Source organism: Dama dama, chromosome 12, assembly GCF_033118175.1.
Source record: "Dama dama isolate Ldn47 chromosome 12, ASM3311817v1, whole genome shotgun sequence".
Classification (NCBI taxonomy): Eukaryota; Metazoa; Chordata; class Mammalia; order Artiodactyla; family Cervidae; genus Dama; species Dama dama.
In genome coordinates, this window is record NC_083692.1 from 94,338,698 (window position 1) to 94,365,261 (window position 26,564).

The 26,564-nt window shown below is 38.6% G+C and overlaps 1 protein-coding gene across 1 annotated transcript in view; it reads left to right on the top strand.

Moving 5' to 3' along the window:
- Positions 1-209: 209 nt before the first annotated feature.
- ANKRD31 (ankyrin repeat domain 31) overlaps positions 210-26,564 on the top strand; it is a 132,064-nt gene continuing 105,709 nt past the window's right edge. The window contains exons 1-5 of the mRNA XM_061158155.1: positions 210-334; positions 849-997; positions 14,337-14,395; positions 16,170-16,279; positions 23,824-23,864. Of these exons, the coding sequence (XP_061014138.1) occupies positions 894-997; positions 14,337-14,395; positions 16,170-16,279; positions 23,824-23,864 (314 nt within the window). The 5' untranslated portion in view covers positions 210-334; positions 849-893. The remainder of the gene's footprint in view (positions 335-848; positions 998-14,336; positions 14,396-16,169; positions 16,280-23,823; positions 23,865-26,564) is intronic.

The following is a 26,564-nucleotide window of genomic DNA, read 5'->3' on the forward strand; positions in this document are numbered from 1 at the left end:
GTGATTTTAAAACTTCTAATATTTTTGTTTTTGCCTACTTAAGGCGACTGTGGGGGAAGGGGGTGTAAAAAAGGCAGCACTTGGTGGACTCAAAAGCACTCTTGGGGCTAAGATCACATTCTGGCTTCAGAAAAGTCTGTCAGAGGCGGCAGTTCCTTCCGTGGTCTGCGGCTCATAAGCCTGGAGACGGCGCTGCACGGGGACCTGACCCAGCTCTCCCTCTCGGCCGGCAGCGTTAGGCGGGCTCGGCCCGCGGTCTGTCTGAGGCAACGCTTCCTGTCTGATCCCCGCGGCCGCAGGTCCAGTCCCTTGACCGCTAGACCCCAAAAGAGAGGTGCGGAAAGAGGGTGCGGTAGCAAGCCACTTCCTAGATCGCCGAGAAACCCTGGGCCCTCTGGCGCTAGCTCGGCTAACTTCCGGCCGCTACCGGGGCGTGGCGTGGCGTGGCGGGGCGTGGCGTGGCGTGGCGGGGCGGGGCGGGGTGTGGCGGGGCGTGGCGTGGCGTGGCGTGGCGTGGCGGGGCGTGGCGTGGCGTGGCGGGGCGTGGCGGGGCGTGGCGGGGCGTGGCGGGGCGTGGCGTGGCGGGGCGTGGCGGGGCGGGGCGGGGCGGGGCGAGGCGAGGCTCCCCCTGCCGGCCGCGTGCGGTCACACCGCGGCGCTGGCCTGCTTCCCTCACGACGCACTCGCGGCCTGAGGCGCTGCGCTCGCAGAACAGGCGGGTCTCCCGCCAAGAATGTTATTAACTCATAATTTCTCCTGGCCCTCAGGACAATCTTTCTTTGTGGTTTTTACTTTTTTTAATTAAAAAACAATTTTTTTTTTTTTTTTTTGGTTTTGCGGAAATGGAGGCGTTGGAGAAGGAGGATAAGAAAGACTCCGAGTGCGACGTGGAGATGGAGGAAGGCTCCCAGGCCGCGGACTGCGGCAGCGATGGAACGGTGGTAGAGGGGTCCGTGACGGAGAGCGACCCCGAGGAAGAGGCGCTGCCCTGGAGAAGGTGACCGCCCTTGGGCCGGGGCCCTGGCGGCGGGTGGCCCTCGGAGATTTGAGGGGGAGGTGTTCCCCGCCAGACTGCGTGCAGGCGGGAGTAGGCCTGTGAGGCGCCCGGGCCTGAGCTAAAAACTTTGTAGATAAAGACCCCAAAACCCTCCCCATACCCCTCACCTAGGGCCGAATGAACTTTATAGTTAGGTGGCGTTATGGCATTTTTAAAAAGCCTGCTTTCTTAGCCTGGGGCTTTTTGCACAGGCACAAAAGTGTTGGGTCTAAACCCTTCATGCGTTAGGCTTCAAGCGACTCCTAACTCAGGTGTAAGGGGCGGTTCCTGATCTTTCAAGAAACGGTCGTGCAATGGGGGAACTGGTTACTGCCAAACTGGAAACGGATAGCTTTATAAGAATCAAGAGAAGATGATAGTTCCTTTCATAAAAACATAGCTAGTTCTCTGTGCTGGACACGGAGAAGATAAAAGAGAAGAGGCCACAGCCTTTGAGAAACCTACAGGCCAGGAAATCCATAAAGAGATGGTTTCAATATTGTGTGGGAAGTTCAGGGTTGGAGGTAGGCGCAGGCAGGTTTAGGAGCCCGGAGCGGGGTTGACTTCTGTAATTTATTTATTGATGTTTGGTTCCCTTGAGTTGCTGCACGTATGCTTTCTCCAGTTGCAGTCATTGGGGAGCTACTGTTTGTTGGGGTGCACGGGCTTCCTCATTGTGGTGGCTTCTCTTGTTGAGCATAGGCTGCTGGCACACCAGCTCTGGCTCAGTAGTTGTGGCACAGGGGGCTAACTGCCCCTCGGCATGTGAAATCTTCTCAGACCAGGGATCAAACCCGTGTCCCCTGCACTGACAGGTGGATGCCCATCTGCTATACAGGGTTGGCTTCTGAGTAGAGGCTTGAAGGTGAATAGGAATTAAGTCAGAGGAAGAGGTTTTCAGGCCAAGGGAACTGCCTGCGTAAAGGTGTCGTGGTGGGACATAGCACTGTGTTAATGTGTGCTGGAACATGCAAACAGTTAAGTATTACTGATGTGTTAAATATTGTGATAGGTGTGGTGAAAGATGAACCTGGAGAGAAAGGTAGGATAAGGTCATATGAGGCTTTTTATAGCTTGTATGTGTCCTGGTAGGGAGTCTGTAAGATCTTAAGTGAGGGAGTAGCATAATCAGATTTTCATTCACTCATGTATGCCCTGGATTGGGGCTTTGTAAATTCCAAGTTTTATATTTATTTAAATATATATAAAGTTTTATAAATATAAATATAAAATATATAAAATTTATATAAATATAAAGTTTTATATTTATTTAAATCACATCAGAATCCTGTTAAAAGGTGGACTCCAGTTCAGGAGTTCTAGAGTGGGGTTTGAGATTCTGCATTTCTGACAAGTGTCTGAGTTAAAGTTGATTCTGTTAGAGCATGGGTTACCTTTTGCAAAGCGTGGCTATGCAGGTTAGCTTTGGGATCAAAGTAGTAACAGACTGGGATGATGAGAACTCGGCTAGGGAGAAACAGTGGGAACAGAGGGAAAAGGACAAATCTGAGAAATCTTTAGAAAGTAAATTTGGTAGGCAGTGGTGATTGACGTGATATGGAGGATGAGAGCTGGGCAGCAGTATAGGATGGTATTCAGATTTCTGGCTCTTTTATATATACAGACAGTAACATTTGCTCTTAATGGTATGTGGGGACCATTTTGACTAGTACATGAAGTCATAATAATCACTACACTCAAGATCCAGCACAGTTCTGTTACTAAAAAAAACCAAACCCTCCTTTGTGCTCACTGTCCCTTGTAGTTGAGCACCTCCTTCCCCATTTAAATCACATTTTCCATCTGTGTACTATAGCATCTTTTAAAATCTGTCTGCTTCCATTCCTTCCATCTTTGGTTTTTAGCAGTTTGATTATGACATGTCTGGTAATGATTTTCTCTGTGTTCTTCCTGTTTGGTGGGGTTCACTGAGTTTCTTGAATCTGTAAACTTATGTCTTTCACCAAACTTGGAAAGTTTTCTGTCATGATTTCTTCATATATTTTTTTATGTACCAGTCTTTTTCTTCTCTCTTTCTGGGATTTAAATGATGTGAATGCTAGATCTTCTGATAGTCTCCCAGATCCTTGAGGCTCTATTAACTGTTTCTGTTTTTTTTCTCTCTCAGTTCTTCTGACTGTATAATTTCTATTGCTTTGTGTTCAGATTCACTTAGCCTTTCCTATGTTATATCCATTCTGTTGTTGAGACCATCCAGTGAATTTTTAATTTCAAGTATTATATAATCAGTTCAGTTCAGTCACTCAGTTGTGTCTAACTCTGTGACCCCATGGACCGCAGCAAGCTGGGCTTCCCTCTCTGTCACTAACTCCTGGAGCCTGCTCAAACTCATGTCCATTGAGTTGGTGATGCCATCCAACCGTCTCATCGTCTGTCGACCCCTTCTCCTCCTGCCTTTAGTCTTTCCCAGCATCAGGGTCTTTTCCAATGAGTCAGTTCTTTGCATCAGGTGGCCAGAGTATTGGAACTTCAGCTTCAGCATCGGTCCTTCCAATGAATATTTAGGATTGACTGGTTGGATCTCCTTGCAGTCCAAGGGACTCTCAAGAGTCTTCCCCAACACCACAGTTCAAAAGCATCAATTCTTTGGCACTCAGCTTTCTTTATCGTCCAACTCTCACTTTCATAGATGACTATTGGGAAAACCATAGCTTCGATTAGACGGACCTTTGTTGGCAACTATATTTCTTAAAATTTTCATTGGATTCTCTTTTTTAGTTTTTATTTCTATGCTGAGAACTTCATTGTCACCCATTTGATAAATGTTTACCTTTATCTCATAGAGAATTATTTAAATAAGTGTTTTAAAATCTTTGTCTTATAATTCCAGCATCTGTACTGGACAGGCTGGAGCATTCAAATCGGTTATCTTTTCTTTCAAGTATTAGTCAGATTTTCCTTTTCTTTGCATGTTGAGTAATTCTGCATAATATCCTGTGTATTTTGAATGTTATATTTTGTACTCTTGTTCCTGTTAAAATCCGCTAGAGGGTGTTAATTTTTGTTTGTTAGAAGAGACAGTCAGTCTGATTAGATCTGACTGCCCATTCTGCTTTGCCTTCTGTGGGTGGTGGTTACATCAGTCCAATTTCCAAAGCCTTTACTATGCTGTTTGAGTCTGTCTGACTCATGTACCATTCAGGGGTTAATCTGGAATTTCGGAAGTAGTTAATATCATAGTTCAATTCTCTAAGCCCTTATTAGGCTTTTTTGAATCTGTTCTGCAAGTGGACAGCTCAGAGTTGAGCGTAAGACTTGTTCAGTTGCTGAGTCATGTCTTGACTCTTTGAAGCCCTATGGACTGTAGCACACCAGGCTCCAAACTATCTTCTAGAGTTTGCTCAAATTCATGTCCATTAAGTCGGTGATGCCACCTAGCCATCTCATCCTCTTTCGTCCCCTTCTCCTCCTTCCCTCAATCTTTCCCAGCCTCAGGGTCTTTTCCAGTGAGTCAGCTCTTCACATCAGGGGGCCAAAGTGTTGAAAGCTTCAGTTTTAGCATCAGTCCTTCTGATGGATATTCAGAGTTGTTTTCCTTTAGGACTGACTGGTTTGATCTCCTTGCAGTCTAAGGCAATCTTCTCCAGCACCACAATTCAAAAGCATTACTTCTTCAGCATTCAGCCTTCTTTATGGTCCAGCTTTCACATCCATGCATGACTATTGGAAAAATCATAGCTTTGAATATATGGGCCTTTGTTGGCAAAGTGATGTTTCTGCTTTTTAATATACTGTCTAGGTTTGTCATAGCTTTCCTTCCAGGAGCAAGCATCTTTTAATTTCATGGTTGCAGTCACCACCTGCAATGATTTTAGAGCCCAAGAAAATAAAATTTGTCACTGCTTCCACTTTTCCTGTTCTATTTGCCATAAAATGATGGGACTGGATGCCATGATCTTTGTTTTCTTAATGTTGAGTTTCAAGCCAGCTTTTTCACTCTCCTCTTTCACCCTCTCCACGAGGCTGTTTAGTCCCTCTTCACTTTGTGCCATTAGAGTGGTATCTTCTGCCTCTCTAGGGCTGTTGATATTTCTCCTGGCCATCTTGATTCCAGCTTGTGCTTCATCCAGCTCGGCATTTCTTGTGATGTACTCTGCATATAAGATAAATAAGCAAGGTGACAATATAAAGCCTTGTTGTACTCCTTTCCCAATTTTGAACCAGTCCACTGTTACATGTAAGCTTTAACTTTTGCTGTTTGATCCTCATACAGGTTTCTCTTGAGAAAAGTAAGGTATGATGGTCTGGTACTCCTATCTCTTTATGGGTTTTCCACAATTTATTGTGATCCACAGAGTCAGAGCCTTTAGCCTAGTCAGTGAAGCAGAAGCAGATGTTTTTCTTGAGTTCCCTTGCTTTCTCTGTGATCCAGTGAATGATGACAATTTGATCTCTGGTTCCTCTGCCTTTTCTAAACCCAGCTTGTACATCTGGAAGTTCTTGGTTCATGTATTATTGAAGCCTAACTTGAAGGATTTTGAGCATTATTTTGCTAGCGTATGAAATGAGTGCAATTGTTTGGTAGTTTGAACATTCTTTGGCATTGCCCATCTTTGGGATAGAAATTAAAACCGACCCTTTCCCATCCTTCAGCCACTGCTGAGTTTGCCAAATTTGCTGGCATTTTGAGTGCAGTATTTTAACAGTGTCATCTTTTAGGATTTGAAATAACTCATCTGGAATTCCATTATTTCACTAGCTTTGTTCATAATAATGCTTCCTAAGGCCTACTTGACTTCACACGCCAGGGTGTCCGGCTTTAGGTGAATGACCACACCTTCATGATTACCCAGATCTTTAAGACCTTTCTTGTATCATTCTGTGTATTCTTGCTACCTCTTCTTAATCTCTTCTGCTTTTGTTAGGTCCTTAGCATTTCTGTACATTATTGTGCCCATTTTTGTATGAAATGTTCCCTTGATATCTCCAATTTTCTTGAAGAGATGTCTAGTCTTTCCCATTGTATTGTTTTCCTCTATCTCTTTGCATCGTTCCTTTAAGAACGCCTCACACTTAAACGTTGGATCACATACAGAATTAGATGGTCCCCCTCCCTGCTTTCTTTTCTCCAGGATTTTCATGCACCATCTCCTCCCTGTACCCCCACATGTGGGTTTATATGACGAGGAAGATGGATTTCTTTCAGTGTCAGCCTTTCATTATAGAGTAGTTCCCTGCAGCTGGGGCCATCTTCAGGGCAAAGTGTTAAAAAAAAAAATAGAGAGATTCTTTTCATACTTTTGGGAGTATGGTTCCTCTAGGAGGAGAGAAACAGGTTTTCTCTTGAGTTTTAAGTGTCCAAGCTACCATAGTTGGTAGCAGTATTGCTCTGAAGTTAAAAAGAGAAAACAGCAAAACTCAAGGACTTCCCTCACACCTTCTGGTGTTCAGGGGTCCCTTTCTCTAATTTTCTCGATAAAGCTAGGAAGGGTTTCTCCTGAAGTTTTTGGTATCTGTGCCCACTGTGCAGTTCCAGGTTTAGTAAGTAAGTAAGTAAGTAAGTAAGTGTTAGTCGCTCAGTCGTGCCCAACTCTTTGTGACCCCATGGACTGCAGCCCATCAGGCTCCTCTGTCCATGAGATTTTCTAGGCAAGGATACTGGAGTGGGTTGCTGTTTCCTTTTCCAGGGGATCTTCCCAACCCAGGGATCAAACCCCGGTCTTCTGCACTGCAGACAGATTCTTTACCAACTGAGCTACAAGGGAAGCCCCCACTAGGTTTAGGCTTAGGGTCAAAGCTGGAAACAAAAAAAAAAATAAGAGCAAAAAACTGAACCAAAAAATCCAAGCAAACCATGAGACTCACTTACTACAAGGTTGTTATTTAGATTTTAGTTTCAGTCCCCAGTTTAACTGCTATTGTTTACTTTTCAAATTACTCAGGTAGCTTTTAAAAAATATTCTACTAGAGTTTTTAGTTGTGATGAGTGGAGAACCAGGCTATAGATGGTTCACTGTGTCATGGCTAACCAATCTTTTTTTCCCCCTCTAATTCACTTTGAAATGATTCTCTGTAGTGCCATATAAACATCATTCTTTCAGACCTCATAGCTCAGGGTTAAAAATTAGTGTTCTTTTGATTGGTATAGAAATACATTAAAGTCTAAGCATTGCTGGAGCTGAATGCCATTGCTTTTTTTCCTCCCTGCATCTTTTTTGCTTACTTGTATGCAATTTATTCTGTTTTTCATGCCCAAGCTTCCAACTTTGACAGACAAGAGAAGAATAGGTCTTAGAAGAGCTGAGAACAGGCAAAACATACAGTTTCACATAGTTAAATAATCCTTAAATGTTGCAGCTATTAAGGTGCTTTTGCTAAAGTCTGAGAAAGGATTTGACGACCAGTGGAATTACATAAAGCAAGGCCTTCAAAGAATGAGGATGCCATAACTGTGTCTGAAAAGTACTCTGAGAGCCTGGACTTGGTCCTAACCGTTATGAAACTGGAAAATGCATCCAGTTTCTTTTATGTCTTGGTAGGTGTTGCTACTAATCTGTAAGAATTTAAAGCACTGACTAATAAGATTTTGTTTGCTTGTTTTTTGTTTACTTAGAGGCAGGATTCATTCTCTATCTCGTCCTCTGTCCTCTGTTCTTGACAGAGGATGAGATGGTTGGAGGGGATCACTGACTCAATCGACATGAATTTGAGCAAGCTCTGGGAGACGGTGAAGGACAGGGAAGCCTGGCGTGCTGCTCCATGGGGTTGCAAAGAGTCAGACACGACTGAGTGACTGAACAACAACAAGGATTCATTTTTCTTATATGTGCACTGAGAACCCTTTATCAATCCTTAATTTCTGTCTCAGCCTCTGGTAAATATTAACGGCTCAACAACATTTAAATAATGCATCTCAAACTAATCCTGTTCAATAAATTTAAACAGAACCACTTTCTAAGATAGTTCATTATTACATAGATTTAGGTATATGTTCAGGTCAAATCATATTCTCTGAACATTATAAGTGCATATAAAGGCTAACTGATTAAAATACCCTGCAAAATGAGTGTTCATTCTGTCCTTTAAGATAGGCTAGCACTGTCCTCGTGAATTGTCTAGATAAGAAATACTTGTTATAAAGGGTACAGTTGCAGAAGGGAAAAATATAAAGCAAGATACAATGAGACAATGAATAATTGGACTAAAATAGCTAAAGAAAGCAACATTTTGGGTCAGGATCTATGTCAAAATAATGACTTCTCCAGTGATTAAAACAGAATGGTGCCAAGTACTATTCTTAAAGCTGTTAACTCTGAGAGAAGAGAGAGAGCAAAATTAGCTTCAGTAGTGGGCATCAGTCCGCCATGGCCAGCAGTCACTCTCTGCAGCTGATGCAGGGTCAGTGGCTTGCACACTCCCCTCTGGTGCCACCGAACGAAGGACTTCGTCCTCTCCCCACAGAGGACACGTGGAGTAGTGGGGTTGGCCAACTACCATATGACATACACTTTTAAACAGAACAGAGGAGTCCACCCTGAGGCTAAACAGGGAAGTGTATTCCCATACAAGGTGGTAAGTCCAGTACAGGCTGGGAGGACTCTGTCTTTTAGTAGGAAAATGTTCCAGACCCAAGGCCTAGCAGGGGTGAAAGATGGCATGCGCACGACTGCCTTTCTCAACACATTCTTTGTTATCTCCTGTAGAAAGTACACATATTGCCTCCTCAATTGAATCAGATCAAACCTCTTGATCTAATAACTGGTTTACAGGGAATAGATAGGACAGAGGAGCATGTGAAATGGCATGCAGTCGTCAAATTCCAAATGTGGGAAACCCTCTGGGAAAAACAACCCAGTTTCTTCAACAAATAAATTGTAAGGGGCATAACTTACAGATTTTAAAAGAGACTTAAGAAACATACAACCAAACATACAACCAAATGCAATGTGTGTATCTTGTTTGGATCCCTATATGAACAAAACCATTGTAAAAAGACAGGGAAATCTGACTGTCATGTTTGTTAGTTTACATTGCTGTATAACAGCTTACTCCAAAATGTATTAACTTCTTAAAGCAGTAAACATATTGTGTAGTTTCTGTGGTTCAGGAGTCTAGGAGTGGCTTAACTCCTTAACTCAGAAGGAGTTAAACATTCATCTCAAGGTTTCATGAGAAGGAGCCACTACCTAAATGGTAGTTGTGAAATTCAGTTCCTTTTCTGGCTTTTGACTTTAGTCTTTGGCTCCTCTCTGTTGATAGGGGGCCTCCCTTAGTTTCCTGCTATGTAGGTTTCTGCAAAGGACATTCACAACATGGCACGCTGGCTTCCACAAGAGAGAAACAGAAAGAGGATGAGAGAATAAGATGGAAGCCAGTGTCTTTTTGTAACCTAACCTCAGAGGTCACATCCCAACCTGTTTGCTGTATTTTGTTTACGAGAAGAGTCTCTGGATCCAGTCCATACTCAAGGATAAATACCATATACAAGGGTATAAATACTGAGAGCCATTAAAGAGGTTGCTTACTGTAGACTATATAAGTTTAATAATATCAAGTAATTATTAACTGTTTTAAGTATGAAATTTTGGCTGCTTTTTTAAAGGTGTGATTATTATGGTTATGTTAAAAGAGTCCTTATCTTTTAGAGTTGAATACTGAAATATTTCCAGATGAAATGGAATAAGATGTTCAGGATTTGCTTTAAAAATAATCTAGTAAGAGACTCACAGTGGGTGGAGAGGATGGCAAGGGTTATAGAGGAAGCAGTAATGGCTGTGTACCGATAATTACTGCACTCGGATGGTGAGTGTACTATTGTCTGTAGTTTTCCATAAAAAGGTAAAATGAGTAAGTAAAAAAAAAAAACAAAAAAAAAACCCTCTTTCCAAATCATATATTTATGCCTTAGTACATGGTTACATTCTTGGATTCTGGGAACATTTTAAAACTTTTTTTTTTAATTGTGGTGAGATATATATATATATAGAATATAGAATAGCATTTTAACCATTTTCAAGTGTATAATTCAGTGGCATTAAATACATTCACATTGTTGTGCAGCCATCACTACTAGTTATCTCTAGAATTTTTTCATCTTCCCAAATTGACGCTTTGTGTATAATAACCCTATTCTTCCCTGCCTTCAGGCGTTGGCAACCACCATCCTCCTTTCTGTTTCTATAAATCTGATTACTCTCTGTACCTCATGTAAGTGAAATTATACCATTTTTGTTCCTTTGTGTCTGGTTTTTTTCACTTAATATGATGTCTTTAAGGTCTATCCATGATGTAGCATGTATTAGTATTTTCTTCCTTTTTAAGGCTGAAAAATATTCCACTGTATGTAGGTTCCACATTGTTTATTTACTCATCCGTCAATGGACACTTGTCAATGTCCACCTTTTAGCTGTTGTGAATAGTGTTTCTGTGAACATAAGTGTACAAATTCAGGTCTCTGCTTTCAGTTGTTTTGTGTACACACACAGAAATTGAATTACTAGATCAAATTGTAAATCTGTGTCTAATTTTTTGAGGACCCACCATACTGTTTTCCACAGTGGCTGTACCAATATACATTCCCAGTAGCAATATACAGGAGTTCCAGTTTTTCCATATACTTGCCACACTTGTTATCTTTGTTTTTTGTTTGTTTATTTGTTTTTGGTTGGTGTGAAGTGGTACCTCATTATGGTTTCCCTAATACTTAGTATTGTTGAGCATTTTTCATGTTGCTAAGAGAAATTTCAGTAACCTCAGATATGCAGATGACACCACCCTTATGGCAGAAAGCAAAGAGGAACTAAAGAGCCTCTTGATAAAGGTGAAAGAGGAGAGTGAAAAAGCTGGCTTAAAGCTCAACATTCAGAAAACTAAGATCATGGCATCCAGTCCCATCAATTCATGGCAAATAGATGGGGAAACAGTGATTAGACTTTCTTTTCTTGGGCTCCAAAATCACTGCAGATGGTGGTGCCTGCAGCCATGAAATTAAAAGACGCTTGCTCCTTGGAAGAAAAACTATGACAGACCTAGGCAGCATATTAAAAAGCAGACATACTACTTTGCCAACAGAGGTCCATCTAGTGAAAGTTATGGTTTTTCCAGTAGTCATGTGTGGATGTGAGAGTTGGACCGTAATGAAAGCTGAGTGCCGAAGAATTGATCCTTTTAAGCTGTGTTGTTAGAGAAGACTCTCAAGAGTCCCCTGGACTGCGAGGAGATCAAACCAGTCAATCCTAAAGGAAATCAGTCATGAATGCTCGTTGGAAGGACTGATGCTGAAGCTGCAGCTCCAGTACTCTGGCCACCTGTTGCAAAGGGCTGACTCATTGGAAAAGACCCTGATGCTGGCAAAGATTGAAGGCAGGAGGAGAAGGGGACGACAGAGGATGAGATGGTTGGATGGCATCACTGACTCGATGGGGATGAGTTTGAGCATGCTCTGGGAGTGGGTGATGGACAGGGAAGCCTAGCGTGCTGCAGTCCATGGGGTCGCAAAGAGTCACACATGACTGAGCGACTGAACTGAACTGATTTGTATATCCTCTTTGGAGAAGTGTCTATTCAAATCCTTTGCCCATTTTTTTCATTCTTTAAAGATTTTTTAAACAGGAGAAATTCTTAGTAGCATACTTAGAGTGATATATAGTAGCATACTTAGAATGCTCTGCTTAGTAGCATACTCACCATGATATATCTTGGCTGTTTTTATCCCTCACCAGATCTGAAGCTTCTTGAGAACAAGGACCATCTTTTTTATTTACCTTGGTGCTGCCTAGAACATATTAAGATGTGAATCCAAAACTTAAATTTCTGTAATTTATGTTCTGAAAATATATACTTGAATTTAACCCTGGGATCTTAAATTCTCTGTGATGTAGAGAAAGGTGAATGAAGAAAACCCACCAGCACTGGTTCCTTCATATCTCCTCATTTCACTTCTGTTCAAAAACTGTATTGCTGTTTTCCCCTTACTCCAAAATATCCAAAATTAGCAGAGTATTTATTTAAAAAGAACATGAGCGACGAATAAGTCTTAATTTTCATCTTGGATGTGTTTTTTAAGTTTATTTTTTAACTGAAGGATAATTGCTTTGCAGAATTCTGTTGTTTTCTGTCAAACATCAACAAGAATCAGCCATAGGTACACCCATGTCCCCTCCCTCCCAAAGCTTCCTCCCATCTCCTCCCCATCCCACCTGTCTAGATTTTCACAGAGCCCCTGTTTGAGTTCCCTGAGTCAAACAGCAAATTCTTGTTGGCTGTCTATTTTACATATGGTAATTAAGTTTCCATGTTACTGCCTCCATACTTCTCACTCTCCCTCCTCACATCCCCCATGGCCATCTGCTCTTTCTTTCTGTTTCTCCATTGCTGCCCTGCAGATAAATTCATCAGCACCATCTTTCTAGATTCCATATATATGTGTTAGTATATGATATTTATATTTGTCTTTCTGATTTATTTCATTCTGTATAATAGCCTCATTAGAAACTGACTCAAATGCACTCCTTTTTATGGCTGAGTAATATTCCATTGCCTACCACACCTTCTTTATCCATTCATCTGTTGATGGACATCTAGGTTGCTTCCACGTTCTAGCTGTTGTAAATAGTGCTGCAGTGAACAATGGGATACATGTGTCTTTTTCAGTTTTGGTTTCCTCAGGGTATATGCCTAGGAGTGGGATTGCTGGGTCATATAGTGGTTTTATTCCTAGCTTTTAAAGGAATCTCCATACTGTCTTCCATAGTGGCTGTATCAATTTACATTCCCACTGGTAAGATGGTTCCCTTTTCTCCACACCCTCTCCAGTATTTATTATTTGTAGAATTTTTGATGATGGCCATTCTGACTGGTGTGAAATGGTATCTCATTGTAGTTTTGATTTACATTTCTCTAATAATGAGCAATGTTGAGCCTCTTTTCATGTGTTTTGTTAGTCATCTGTATGTCTTCTTTGGAGAAATGTCTTTTTTAGGTCTTTTTCCCAGTTTTTGATTGGGTTGTTAGTTTTTCTGGTATTGAGTTGTATGAGCTGCTTGTATATTTTAGAAATTAATTCTTTGTCAGTTGTTTCCTTTGCTATTATTTTCTTCCATTCTGAGGGTTGTCTTTTCACCTTGTTTGTAGTTTCCTTTGCTGTGCAAAAGCTTTTAAGTTTCATTCAGTTCAGTTCAGTTTAGTCGCTCAGTCGTGTCTGACTCTTCGTGACCCCATGAATCACAGCACGCCAGGCCTCCCTGTCCATCACCAACTCCCGGAGTTTACTCAAACTCATGTCCATTGAGTCGGTGATGCCATCCAGCCATCTCATCCTCTGTCGTCCCCTTCTCCTCCTGCCCCCAATCCCTCCCAGCATCAGGGTCTTTTCCAATGAGTCAACTCTTCGCATGAGGTGGCCAAAGTATTGGAATTTCAGCTTCAGCATCAGTCCTTCCAATGAACACCCAGGACTGATCTCCTTAAGTTTCATTAGGTCCCACTTATTTATTTTTGCTTTTATTTCCATTACTCTAGGAGTTGGGTCATAGAGAATCTTGCTTTGATTTATGTCATCAATTGTTCTGCCTATATTTTCCTCTAAGAGTTTTATAGTTTCTGGTCTTACATTTAGGTCTTTAATTCATTTTGAGTTTATCTTTGTGTGGCATTAGGAGGGCTTGCATGGTGGCTCAGAAGGTAAAGAATCCGCCTGCAATATGGAAGACCTGGGTTCGATCCGTGGGTTGGGAAGATCTGCTGGAGGAAGAAATGGCAACCCACTCCAGTATTTTTGCCTGGAGAATCCCCATGGACAGAGGAGACTGGCGGGCTACAGTCCAGGAGGTCACAAAGAGTTGGACAGGACTGAGTGACTAAGCGCATGGCGTTAGGAAGTGTTCTGATTTCATTCTGTTACACGTGACTGTCCGGTTTTCCACAATAAGCTGTCCTTATTGAAGAGGCTATCTCTGCCCCAGTTATACTCCTGCCTCCTTTGTCAAAAATAAGGTACCCATAGGTGCGTGGGTCATCTTGGATAAGTTTTAATTTAAAGACTATATTTTTGAAAAAATGCATTGATATAGAATATTAATAATGGTATAACTAGGAATTTTAGCAAATTTAATTATAATTTTTAAGAGTAGTTTACATTGAACTATGTTAAAAGTTTATTCACTTAATCATTTTGCAATGCATGCTGTGTATCATCACATTGTATAACTTAAACTTATACAATATTATATGTCAGTTACATCTCAGTAAAACTGGAAAAAAACCTTAAATGACAGTTGAATTGTTAGTCTTTGTTTAAGAAATATCATAACATCTATACCTTCTTTTTTGTTTTTGAAAGGTTGCTTTTTAATCAAGACACGTCTCTTAGATCTGAGCCCAGTCTCCATCCCAGTAAAGGTGAGAAATAATTCTTTTCACTAAGTAATCCCTTTAATTTTCCAAGTGTTATTATTCTATTAACTTCTTTCATATTTAGTCTTATTCTTTAACTTTACACAGAATTAATTTCTTACAGGCATCTGTAATAGATCTTAGGATCTGTTGTTATAAGGATAGGAATGGGGTTTGTAACTTCTGGAAGATGTTTATGACTCCTAAAGAGGGCTACAGATATGTGGAAGTAGCGCTGGGATAGCAATTCTCCCCCCAGAGATTTCTCACTTAACCCTCGAACTTTCCTATTTGCAAAGTGAATAATACTTTTTAATAATCAGTCTGATTCTTTCAGACTAAAATTGAGGTACAGGTGTCCTTGGTATATATTTTTTAAAAAGAGTCTTTCACTTACAAATTCTCTAAACCTCCTGAGTCCACTTCTAGATCAATATTTACACTTCCAGAAAAATCTATCACTGATTGTTGCAGTTCAGAAAGATCAATTTTGCAGAAAGCCATTCAAATGGTGGGTTATTTCCTCTTATGATTCTTCCTGTGAGCCATTTTTTATTGGAGGATATCTGGAAATAGGTGTAGGATGGAAGGAAAATATCCTCAACGTCTTGAAAATCTTGGTATATGCACTTGTGCCTAGGTATCCATGGGGGATTGTTCACAGGAGCCCCTGTATACACCCAAATCCTCAAGTCCTGTAGTTGGCCCTCCCATCTGTGTAGTACACGTTCACAGATTCCACCAGCTGTGAGTTGTAAACGCGGTACACAGTTTCATGTATGGTTGGTGGAATCTGTGGATGCCAAACTCACGGATGTAGAGGGCCGAATGTATGTCCATTAAAAAACATCCTTGTTTCAGTGGACCATGTTTAAGGTAGTTCAAACCCCCTGTTACTCAAGGGTCAGCTGTAGCTCACAAAGTCTTCGCTTTACATCATCTCACCTGATACTGGCAGATTACAGTTTGATCTTGAAACGGTTTTTCCTACATGTAATTGGAAGGAATAGTACATAATATTGGTCTCCAAAATGTATTCTTATGATGTATAAAATGCCACTAGGAAGAAGTTAGATATCTGTTTCAATATTCCAACAAAGTTTTTTCCCTTTGCTTCCCTTCCCTTTTCCAAATGGTGTATAGACCTTAATTATTTTGCTAATTATTAAAAGTATAACATTTTTAAAGTATAATATTATATAATGTAGAAAGTGAAAGATCCCATCTCCTACTTTTCTGTTAACTTAGCGCCTTACAGTTTCCAGTGTTTAGTATTTGTGTTTTTTTCTAGACATTTGTGTACCAATATAAATATGTTTTTTAGTAATTAGTATTGTCCTACATGTATTTTTTCTTTGTTGTATTGATTTACCTCAACCCGTTAAATTGAATGAACCTTTATATAATGATTTGATAATGTTTGCTGTTTCTCAGTATGTTGCCTACTTTTCTGATTATTTCCTTAGAATAAGCAGCTAAAATTAATTTGATTTTAAAGGATGAACACATGTCAGATTTTGACATATATTGCCTCCTATAAAAGATGACTTTTTCTTTCTAGATCCAACACAGGATATATGCGATCTTTGCCAAACTGGTAAGTAAAACGTATCTGTTTATTTTAATTTGCAGTTTTGAAGAGTACCAAGGTTAGGCATATTTTAATATTGACCATTTATAGTTTGTGTGTGTGTGTGTGTGTGAGTGAATTGCCTTGGGTCATTGTTAAAGCAGAGCAATAAAACTATTGCAAATGACCTGTGATTGTATTTCATTTTAGGCGCATCTTCTCCAGAGATTCAGTTTGGATTCAAATTCAGAGAGGATCCATGGGAGCAAATGAGTAAAAGTCAAACGATGCTTATTCTTATTGAGGATGCAGTCTTACAGGTGTGTAGCATACTGATTAAATGCATGCTTTTTAAAAATTAGTAATGCTATTTGAAATAAGGGCAAATTACTCATGATTAATTCTTTTTGCTATTGTTTTGCTTCTTTCTTTCTTACTCAGTTTTTTCCCATTTCTTAGCCAGTCACTCTGTTTCTTATGTAAAAGTCAAATGTTTTAGGCTCTTTTTCTTTTATTTATTTCTCTTTCTGATAGAAATGTGGAATTGAGAAGGTTAAAATAGGCTAAAATAAGATATAATAATTAGCAATTTTTCTCTCCATTGTATGTTAGAGGTCACCTTAAATTTGTGAATAGGATACGACTCTGTGTGGTAACATTTGAGATACAGGCCACTGAAAGACCTCTCTATTGTCCTGTGTGTGTGTGTGAGAGAGAGGGAGAGAGAGAGAAAGTACATGTGTGTAGGCATACACTTAGATACACAAGTTTTCAGTTGTTTCTTTTTAATGCAGTCAGCATGGGGAAAAGTAAGGGATGATTCATTTAGCACCTTGCCGTGAATAAGTTAGCTACCCAGAGATAACTACAGAGTCTTAAGGAATGGAAGAGAGAAAACATGTATTTTAATAGCAGAAATTGACAGCAGTTTCAAAGAGTGACTGTGAGGGTTTATTTGATATTGTCCCTGGGAAGGTGTATAGCTTGTATAACTAGTCAAAAGAGAAAAATACAACACCAAATGTTTTTTTAAAAGCGGGAGATAGCTGTATTTAGTTTCTAACAGTTCGTTTAGATATCAGTTTTATAACTTCTGAATTAAGAAGAAAAAAAATTTCCCCCTTTAGCTTTAGTAACTGTGAAATGGGAAATAAAAATTAAATTTTTTCTCTGTATCTCAGAAACATTTATTATGTGACTATTATACTTGGCTCTAGATTGTACCTCAGAATGGTGATTTTGAAAGCTTGATTACCAAACTTATTTGGTAATCAATCTATTTAAAAATATAGACTCTCAGACTCATATTTGAGTAGAACCTAGGACTCTCCATTTTTCAAAAGCCTCCCAAGAAATTTCTAATAATCAGCTAGATTGAAACAATTGCCTTAGAGGACTATCTTTCAAAGATTTTTTCATCAGATTGTAAATCAGCTATCTGCTGACCATGGGCTTCTTAAGAAGGTTGTATGAAGTCTTTGGTATTTGTCCTCCTTTTTTTGCCTTCATAGAATTTCATTGGTAGTAAAATAGGTACCTCCTTTAACTTTTCCCTGCCTCGTCCCCATTTTTTTTTTTTTTACAGGAAGTTAGGCCATGTTATCAAGGTGTTAAACATCTGTAGCAAATTTTAATTAGTGTTATTTTTTTAATTGACAGATACTGCTACTTTCGCAGTTTTTTATTTTATTCTTTGAAAATAAACCTTTAGAAATTTAACTATGTGAGAAATACTGATTTTATCAAATAAATAGACCAGGAAAGGCACTGGCCTCTTTAAATAACTTCCCAAAGTTAATTTAAAGAAAAAAAATATGTATTGCTTCACAACTTGAATATATATTGTTTCAAAACCTGATGTTAAGTAAATTCTAAATAATTCAGTTACTAAACAGATTTCTAATAAAATTTTCATTAAAACTCAAATATAATACTGACATTTCAACCTCAAACTATTTTAGAAATGATGAGGTTGGAAATGACATATACACACCACTGTGTATCAACTAGACAACTAATGAGGACCTGCTGTTTAGCACAGGGAACTCTATTCAGTGATCTGTGGTGACCTCAAAGGAGGCAAATCTAAGAAAGAGGGGGTATGTGTATACACATAAGTGATTCACTTTACTGTACGGCAGAGACTAACACAGCATTAAAGTTGTAGTAAACATGTAGTAAAGCAACTATACTCCAATAAAAATTTTTTTTAAAAAATGGTGGAACATTTTAAGTAAGGGCAAACTATGAGAATCTTTGGTTTGACATGCTAATTTTTAAAAACATAAGGAGAAGTGTTTTAAAATATCTCATGTTCATCATTTTTGTTGGGTCTTGCAGTACCTTTTCTTGTTCTTTATAGGTGCTATATGGCAAGCAGTTTTTAAATTTTACATAGAAATTTTTGAAATTTTGTTTGGAGAGCTTAGTAGTATGTCTGGAGAGATAATTGGAGACATTACTATGAAAATTAGAAGATATAATAGTTAATTTTACATGTTGACTGGCCATTGGATATGCAAATAGTTAGTCAGACATTATTCTGGGAGTTTCTTTGAGGATGTTTTTGAATGAGATTGACATTTAAGTCAGTGGATTTGGGTAAATCAGATTGCCCTCCGTAATCGAATGGGCCGATTATGGATGAGGGTGGGCTTCATCCATCCAGTTGAAGGCCTGTATAGAAGAAAGAGATCAGCCTCCCTGAGCAAGAGAGATTTCTCCAGCAGAGAGCCTTTGAACTTTATCTCTACTGTCAGCTTTCTTGGGTCTTGCGCCTGATAGCCCACATTGCAGATCTGGACTTGCCAGTTTCCATAATTAAATGAGCCAGTTAGGACACATCTCTTACTCTGTATATACATATCCTATTACTGTTTCTCTGGAAAACCCTGACTAATACAGTAGGCGCCATTGATCTTACTATTAATATAATTAGCTTTTAATCATCTGGAAAATTCTTGTTTGACAGGGAATAATGATTAATCTTGTGATTATTACCATCAGGCTGCCTCTTCCATCTTCTGCTCTCTGAAATGCTATCTAAGAGTTCTGAGTCAGGTTGAATTTCACTTTTCCTTTCCATTATACAGTTTCTACCTTCCACCCTTATCCATATGTAAAGGTGAAATCAGTTAAAATGAACATTGTTGCTGCTGCTACTGCTAAGTCACTTCAGTCGTGTCTGACTCTGTGCGACCCCATCCCTGGGATTCTCCAGGCAAGGCCACTGGAGTGGGTTGCCATTTCCTTCTCCAATGAACATTAGAGAGAGCCTTTAAAGGGAATTGAACAACCACAGACTTGTTTGACAGTGGAAGAAGGATCATTGTTCGCAAAGCCAGAGGTTACAGAGATTATGTGTATATTAATATGTACTGTAAGGGCTTTTAAAAAATTTATTTTATTGAAGTGTAGTTGATTTACAATGTTGTTAATTTCTGCTGTACAACAAAGTGATTTAGTTATACATATATATATATATTTTTTTTTCTTTTTTATATTCATGGTTTATCACAGGATATTGAATATAGTTCCCTGTGCTATATAGTAAGGCTTTGTTGTTTCTCTATTCTGTATATAGTAGGTTGCATCCTGCAGGGTCTTTTTAAGCCCCAGGAGAAGGTAGCATTCTCTCTTACTAGCTACCTCTCTTGGGGCATGAATAGCTGGACTAGTCAAATTCAGAGTGAGTTTGCAAAACTTAGGGAACTCCTTGACTCTACTATGCTGACTATTAGTATCATTGGTATCTTTTTCCTGACTCTAACCCATCCTGACCTTCTTTAATTCTTAGGATCCTAGAATTGCTGTCTCTGCCCAGAGTTGCAATTGCTTAGGATTATTCTGGAAAGAAATAGGATGAAACCAGGGCCTTGGCTCCTAACTTAGCCAGAGTAAAGACAGTTTTCATCCAGTGTTTAAATTACTTTGTGTTTAAGTTGTATTTAGATACTGCTCAGTGGAGTTTAGGGCTTCCCAGGTGATGCTAGTGGTAAAGAACCTGCCTGTGTGGGAGACATAAGAGATGTGGGTTCGATCCCTGGGTCGGGAAGATCCCCTGGAGAAAGGCATGGCAACCCACTCCAGTATTCTTGCCTAGAGAATCCCATGGACAGAGGAGCCTGGAGGGTTATAATCCATAGGGTCACAAAGAGTCTGATACAACTGAAGTGACTTAGCATGCACGCGTAGTGCAGTTTAAAATGACCGTTTTATCATTTTATAACTCAGAAGCAATGTAAAGATGGTACCATATATCCAGATCAAACAGTCTAAAAGACAGTCATGTGGGTATTTTAAAATAATAAAAAAAAAAGTATCTGTATAGATAACCAAATTTCACTACCTTAGTGTGAGAGAAAGGTATTTTAAGCAAATGTTATCAATAATTCATCAAGATCACTAACACACTGAAGGAATGTGTATTCCGTTTTATGGAATGTGAGGATGGTTTGAGGACAGACATCTCATGCCTTATGGAGAGCCAAGGTTGATCAGGCTGACCTAGCTGGCCAGGCTCCCATTTCTCTCCCAGTAATCCATTATTCAGTTGAAGATCTCAGATAGTAGAATATTGTTTTTTGGTTAAGGATATATATACAGACTTGTTCCTTTTTCAAGTACTCTTAGTTAATACAAATTAAACCTTCTTTCACCTCTCACACCCTACCCCCAACAGGTTTTTTTTTTCTTTTTTTTTTTAATGTCTGCACTTGAATTACCTGGAAGGGGCAGGGGGAAAATGTCACATATATCAACAGCACAGATAGCAATTTGTACCTCTTAAGAAAGAATGAATTGAGTGTATCTTTATATTTTGATAATCAACAAATGAACAATTCCAGCACCCATTATATTCTGAGGCATTATCGCTTGAGGAGTATTTCTGCCTATGGAAGAGGGAAAAAATCAGCAGTCAGGGGCAAACTTCCTTCTTACTTGCTCTCTTATCTTTTGCATTTTCCTTATGTGGGTAGGAACAGAGGAATAATTAGCCCTTAACAGGAAAATTACTGGTCCTCTAGTAAGATAAATGGGTGTTATAGATACTTGAATGAATTGCTTTGTGAAGACTCAGAAATTACCTAGTGAATATATAAGTGTGTGTGTGTGTGTGTGTGTGTGTGTGTGCGCGCGCACATGTGCCTGCTCAGTCATGTCCGACTCTTTGTGACCCCGTGGACTGTAGCCCACGAGGCTCCTCTGTTCATGGGATTCTTTAGGCAAGAATACTGGAATGAGTTACCATTTCCTCCACCAGGGACTCTTCCCAAACCAGGGATCAGACCCATGTCTCCTGCATTGGTAGGGGGTTTCTTTACCAGTGAGCCACCTGGGAAGCCAAGTATCTAGGTATATCATGTTTAATTAGACCCTGATGCTGGGAAAGATTGAAGATAGGAAGAGAAGGGGACGACAGAGGATGAGATGGTTAGATGTCATCACTGCCTCAATGGACATGAGTTTGAGCAAGCTTTAGGATGTGGTGATGGACAGGGAACCCTGGCATGCTGCAGTTCACGGGGTCACAGAGAGTTGGACATGACTGAGCGACTGAACTGAACTGTTTGATTAATCCTTGGGACTTTCTAAGTTTACTTCTTAAAATACCTTCTTTGCTGTGGGTCTCTGAGCTTTTTGTAAAGTCTGCTTAGGAAGTATGTATGTGTGGAACCAATGTAATAACCTTGAGCAGTGTAAGGATGCACTATCAATAAATAAGAGTGAACATTAATTGGAGAGGGCTTCCCTGGTAACTCAGCTGGTAAAGAATCTGCCTGCAATGCAGGAGACCTGGGTTCGATCCCTGGGTTGGGAAGACCCCCTGGAGAAGAGAAAGGCTACCCACTCCAGTATTCTGGCCTGGAGAATTCCATGGACTGTATAGTCCATGGGGTTGCAAAGAGTTGGACACAGCTGAGTGAATTTCACTTTCACTAATTGGCACTGAAGTTCTCACATTACTTTGTGTTTTCTTATTATGACTGTCAGTGATCAAAAATAGTTTGGAAGTTCAGGCTAATGGCTTTATTTTCAGAAAGCTTTATTATTGATCATAGAAACAAACGTAGAGGACCCCCCAAAGAGAGACCTTTTTCTAAAGATTTTCTTTGATTCTAATAAGATATTTAAGGTAAGGATTTCTTTTAAAGCAATGAGAGCCAGTGTGCTGTGAAATCTTAAAATGGAAGCATTTTATCCAAGCATTTTAGCTTATTTGAAAGGGACACAGTAGCTTCAGCTTTTTGGGCATGACTTGAGAATTGAGTAGAATCCATTACGTATTTAACACCGTGACACAGAAATTGTATGATTTTTGGCCCTCAGGAGAAATATAGAACTCAGAACCTGACAAGAATGTCTCATCAGAACCATTATGGATTAATGAACTAAGAAAAGGAGAAAACTAGGAATAAGAAGAAGGAACACTCCCTTTCTCTTTACCTAAGTTCCACAAATTATTTTATAAAAAAAATTAAGACAAAAGCTGAACATAAGGGCCAAACCCATAAAACTCTTATAAGAAACTACAGGGAGAAAGTATCATGACATTCTCTTTGGCAGTGATTACATGCATACGAAAGCGTAAGCAGCCAAATAAAAAATAGGTAAGCTAGACTTCATGAAAAGTAAAAACCTATGTGCATCAAAGGGCACTCACTGTGAACAGAGTGAAAAAGTAACTTGAAGAAAGGGAGAACATGTTGATATATGTAAATCATAAATCTGATTAGAGATTGATGCACAGAATATATGGAAACTCATAGCTGCAACTAACTACCTGACTAAACAATGGGCAATGGACATAAATAGACATTTCCATAAAGAAAATATAGGGAATCCCCTGGTGGTCCAGTGGTTAGAACTTGGGGCTTTCATTGCTGGGCTTGGATTCTACCCTTGGTCCAGGAACTAAGGTTCCACAAACTGTGTAGTGCAGCTGAGAGAGAGAGAGATGTACAAATGGCTAATAAACACATGAGAAGATAGTAAATATCTTTAACCATTAGGGAAATGCACGTCAAAACAATGAGGAGATTCCATCTCACATGCATCAGGATGGCTATTAGCAAAATAAAATAACAAGTGTTGATGAGAATGTGGAAAAATTGGAATTCTTGCCCATTGCTGGTGGGAATGTAGAATGGTGCAGCAGCTGTGAAATATGGTATGGTGATTCAAAAAAAAATTAAACATAGAATTACCATATGACTTAAAAACTCCTCTTCTGGGTATATACCCAAAATAAATGAAAGCAGGGACATGAAAATGTATTTGTCCACCCACACTCGTAGAAGCATTGTTCACAGTAGCCAAAACTTGGAAGCAACCCAAGTGTCCATTGATAGATGAGTAGATAAATAAAATGCGGCACATACGAACAATGGAATATTATTCGGCCTGAGAAAGGAACACAATACTGATACTTGCTACAACATGGATGAACCTTGAAGACATCATAATAAGTACTACTATTATGAGCCAGTCACAAGAGGACAAGTATTACATGATTCCTTTCGTATGAGGCACTTAGTCACATTCAGAGAGACAGAAAGTAGAAGCACGGATGCCAGGGGTTGGGAGAAGGGTAAACGGAAAGTTATTTAGATATGGAGTTCCAGTGAGGGAAGATGAAAAAGTTCTTGAAACGGAGGTGATGATTATGCATCAGTGGGGCTGTACATAATGTCAAAGGACTGTACCTTTTAAATGGTCAAAATGGTAAATCTTATGTATATTTTTCCACAATAAAAAAGAATCTAAGAAATAATAACACAAGAATTATATTAAATGTTAAGTTTTTTAGTTGTTGCATTAACTTAGCATTCCTCAGTTGAAAATAAACATTTTTTCTTTCTAGCAACCTCAGGATGAAATGGAACAAAATGAAGCTTTGTTACAGTAAGTATAATGACTTTTGAATTATTGTAGATTTTTAAAAATCATTTTAAAATAAGCCTTTTTCTTAAGAATTTTAGAGTTATTGTATGTTTTTAAATGATTGTCCCTCTAGCAGCATAAATATGTTATTTTATGAACATTCTAGATAAGTTTTATTTCATGAGGAAAATTGAATAAGGTTAATTCAATTCTCTGACTTAAGATTATTTAAAAAGCAAATTTATAGCATAGCATGAAGGAAGAATTTGTAGAACTTATTGAAATTAGACTTCATAGAACTATTATATTTAAAGAGACCTTGTCCTTTAAATTTTTAAAAAAAAACCAAGCATGGCCTGTGGACCCCCGGGAGTCCCTGAGACTTTGCAGAGGGTCTGTGAGGTCAAAACTATCTTCATAATAATGCCAGCACTTTATTTGCTTATGTCATGGTGTTGACATTTGCACTTATAGTGCTAAAGCAGGTAGTGGGTAGAATGATGGAGCCTGAGTAGGAATCAGGGCAGGGGCACCAAATCGTACTTGTAGTCCTGTGTTTTTCCCGGCCATGTACTTGCAGTTAAAAAGGAAAAAAAAAGGCCAGTTTTACTTAGTGCATTTGATGAAGCAGAAAAGTTGTTTGTTTTATTAAATTTCTACCTTGAATATATGTCTTTTTATACTTCTGTTTAAAGTGTGATAGTTGTCTTAAGAGCACTTGTTTGAGTTATAAGATTTGTAAAAACAAAACAAAAAACTTGGTTTGCTTTTTTTAACTTGAAAGAATGACAGACTGGTTATTTACTCAAGTAAATGGCAGATATTTTCTTGAACTTTCTGGTAAGATTGGTGAAAATATTTATGAAGGTGACCTTTTTTGAAGTTTTTATAATAAAATGTATCAATATAGGGAAGATCTGCATAACTTAACACATGAGTATTTTCTGAAAGACCAGTGCATGATATCACAACATCATCCACAGATAAGTGAAAGATCCGTTCAAAGTGCACGACAGACCAATACAAAAGTTGATTGGTTTTGTTTCAGTTTTCACATTTCTAGTAACTTTTAAGGAAATGATTGCTTCTGGAGTTTTGGTGTGTCATCTAAAAAGAATATGCACAATTATCCAAAAAGGCTACTAAAGTACTCCTTTGTTTTCCAACTGCATGTCTGTGTGAGGCCAGACTTCTGTAATATACTTCAAATAAAAAAATATATGGCAAAAGATTGAATGTGTTGTAGCAGTTCAGATGGCAGCTGTCTTCCATTAAGCTGAATATTAAAGAGATTTTAAAAATGTGAAACTTTCTCACTAACTTTTTTCCATTTTGGACAATACAATAATTTAAATAAAATATATTAATTTATTAGATTATTACTGTTATTTTTAAATTAATGATTATTTAACATTTTTTCTCCATCTTAATTTTTAACATGTAAATACAAGTAAATATAAGCCACATAAATAAAGTCTCCTTGGGTTCATCACTAATTTTTAAGATTATAAAGGAGTCTAAGGACCAAAAGTTTGAGAAGCACCCTTTTACTGAATATATCAGCAGTATAAGTTCATCTTCAGAATTGGAAAAAGAAAAGACTAATACAGCATCTATAATCTCACTGCCTGGAGAGAACCATTTTTAACATTTTGGAACATTTTATTTCAGGCTTTCTATATATTTTTGTTTTGTTCATATTTTCAACCAAGTTGAGATTCATCTGCAGATAGTTTTGTTTCCTGTTTGTTTTCTTTCTTTCTTTCTTTCTTTGGCCTCACCATGCAGCTTGCGGAGTCTTAGTTCTTAGATCAGATATCGAGCCCCTGCCCCCTACAGTGGAGGCCTAGATTCCTGACCACTGGGCCACCAGGGAATTCCTCTTGTTTTTAAATTTTTAAGTAGTAGTTTATCATAATTACTATTTCACATCTTTAATAGTTTTAAAAACGTGCATTAATGGCCTCATTGTATGACATACTATAATTCATATAATAATTTTTCTCTTATTGGACATGTATGTTGTTTGCAGTCTTGCCTAATATAAATAACTATGTCTAATATAAATAAGTTTTTAAATAACTTAGATGAAAGTTTGCTCTAATTTCAAAATTCTCTTTTATAATTAAGGGGAAAAAATCCTGTTGTTGATCCAGACTATGATTTTGTTTTATCAGTTTGTACTCATAATCATGTTTTAGGAAAAAAATTGACATTTTTTCTTTTTGCCTCATGGAAATTATTCTGTATGAGCAGTTTCATTTTCAAGATAGCTTATATTGATTGCTTCTATTTTTTAGACAGGAGAGAATGTTCAATTTATTATTCTTGCTTAGGATTCAAGTAGCTATGCCTGGTGCATGAAAACTGTTCTTAAAACAACTGGAACAAGCAGGTTTTTTTTTTTTTTTTTTTTGAGGAAGATATCTTGATTGCATTTGTATAGTAAATTAGACTGAGAAAAAAAATAGTTTACTGATTGCTTTTCTTTAATCAACTTTTAATTATCCCAGGGTAAATGATCAAAATTGTAGATTAAGCATGACCTTTATTTTGCTTGTAATCTCTTCCCTTCAGCATTTGCTACCCTTTTTCCTTTGCTGTGAAATACTTGTAAGGTGAATAATGTCTGAGAATTTTCTCATTACTGACTTTCACTTACATCTTAAACTATAATGACAGACTTTAAATGTATTTGAGGATTTAAATAACCATGCTACA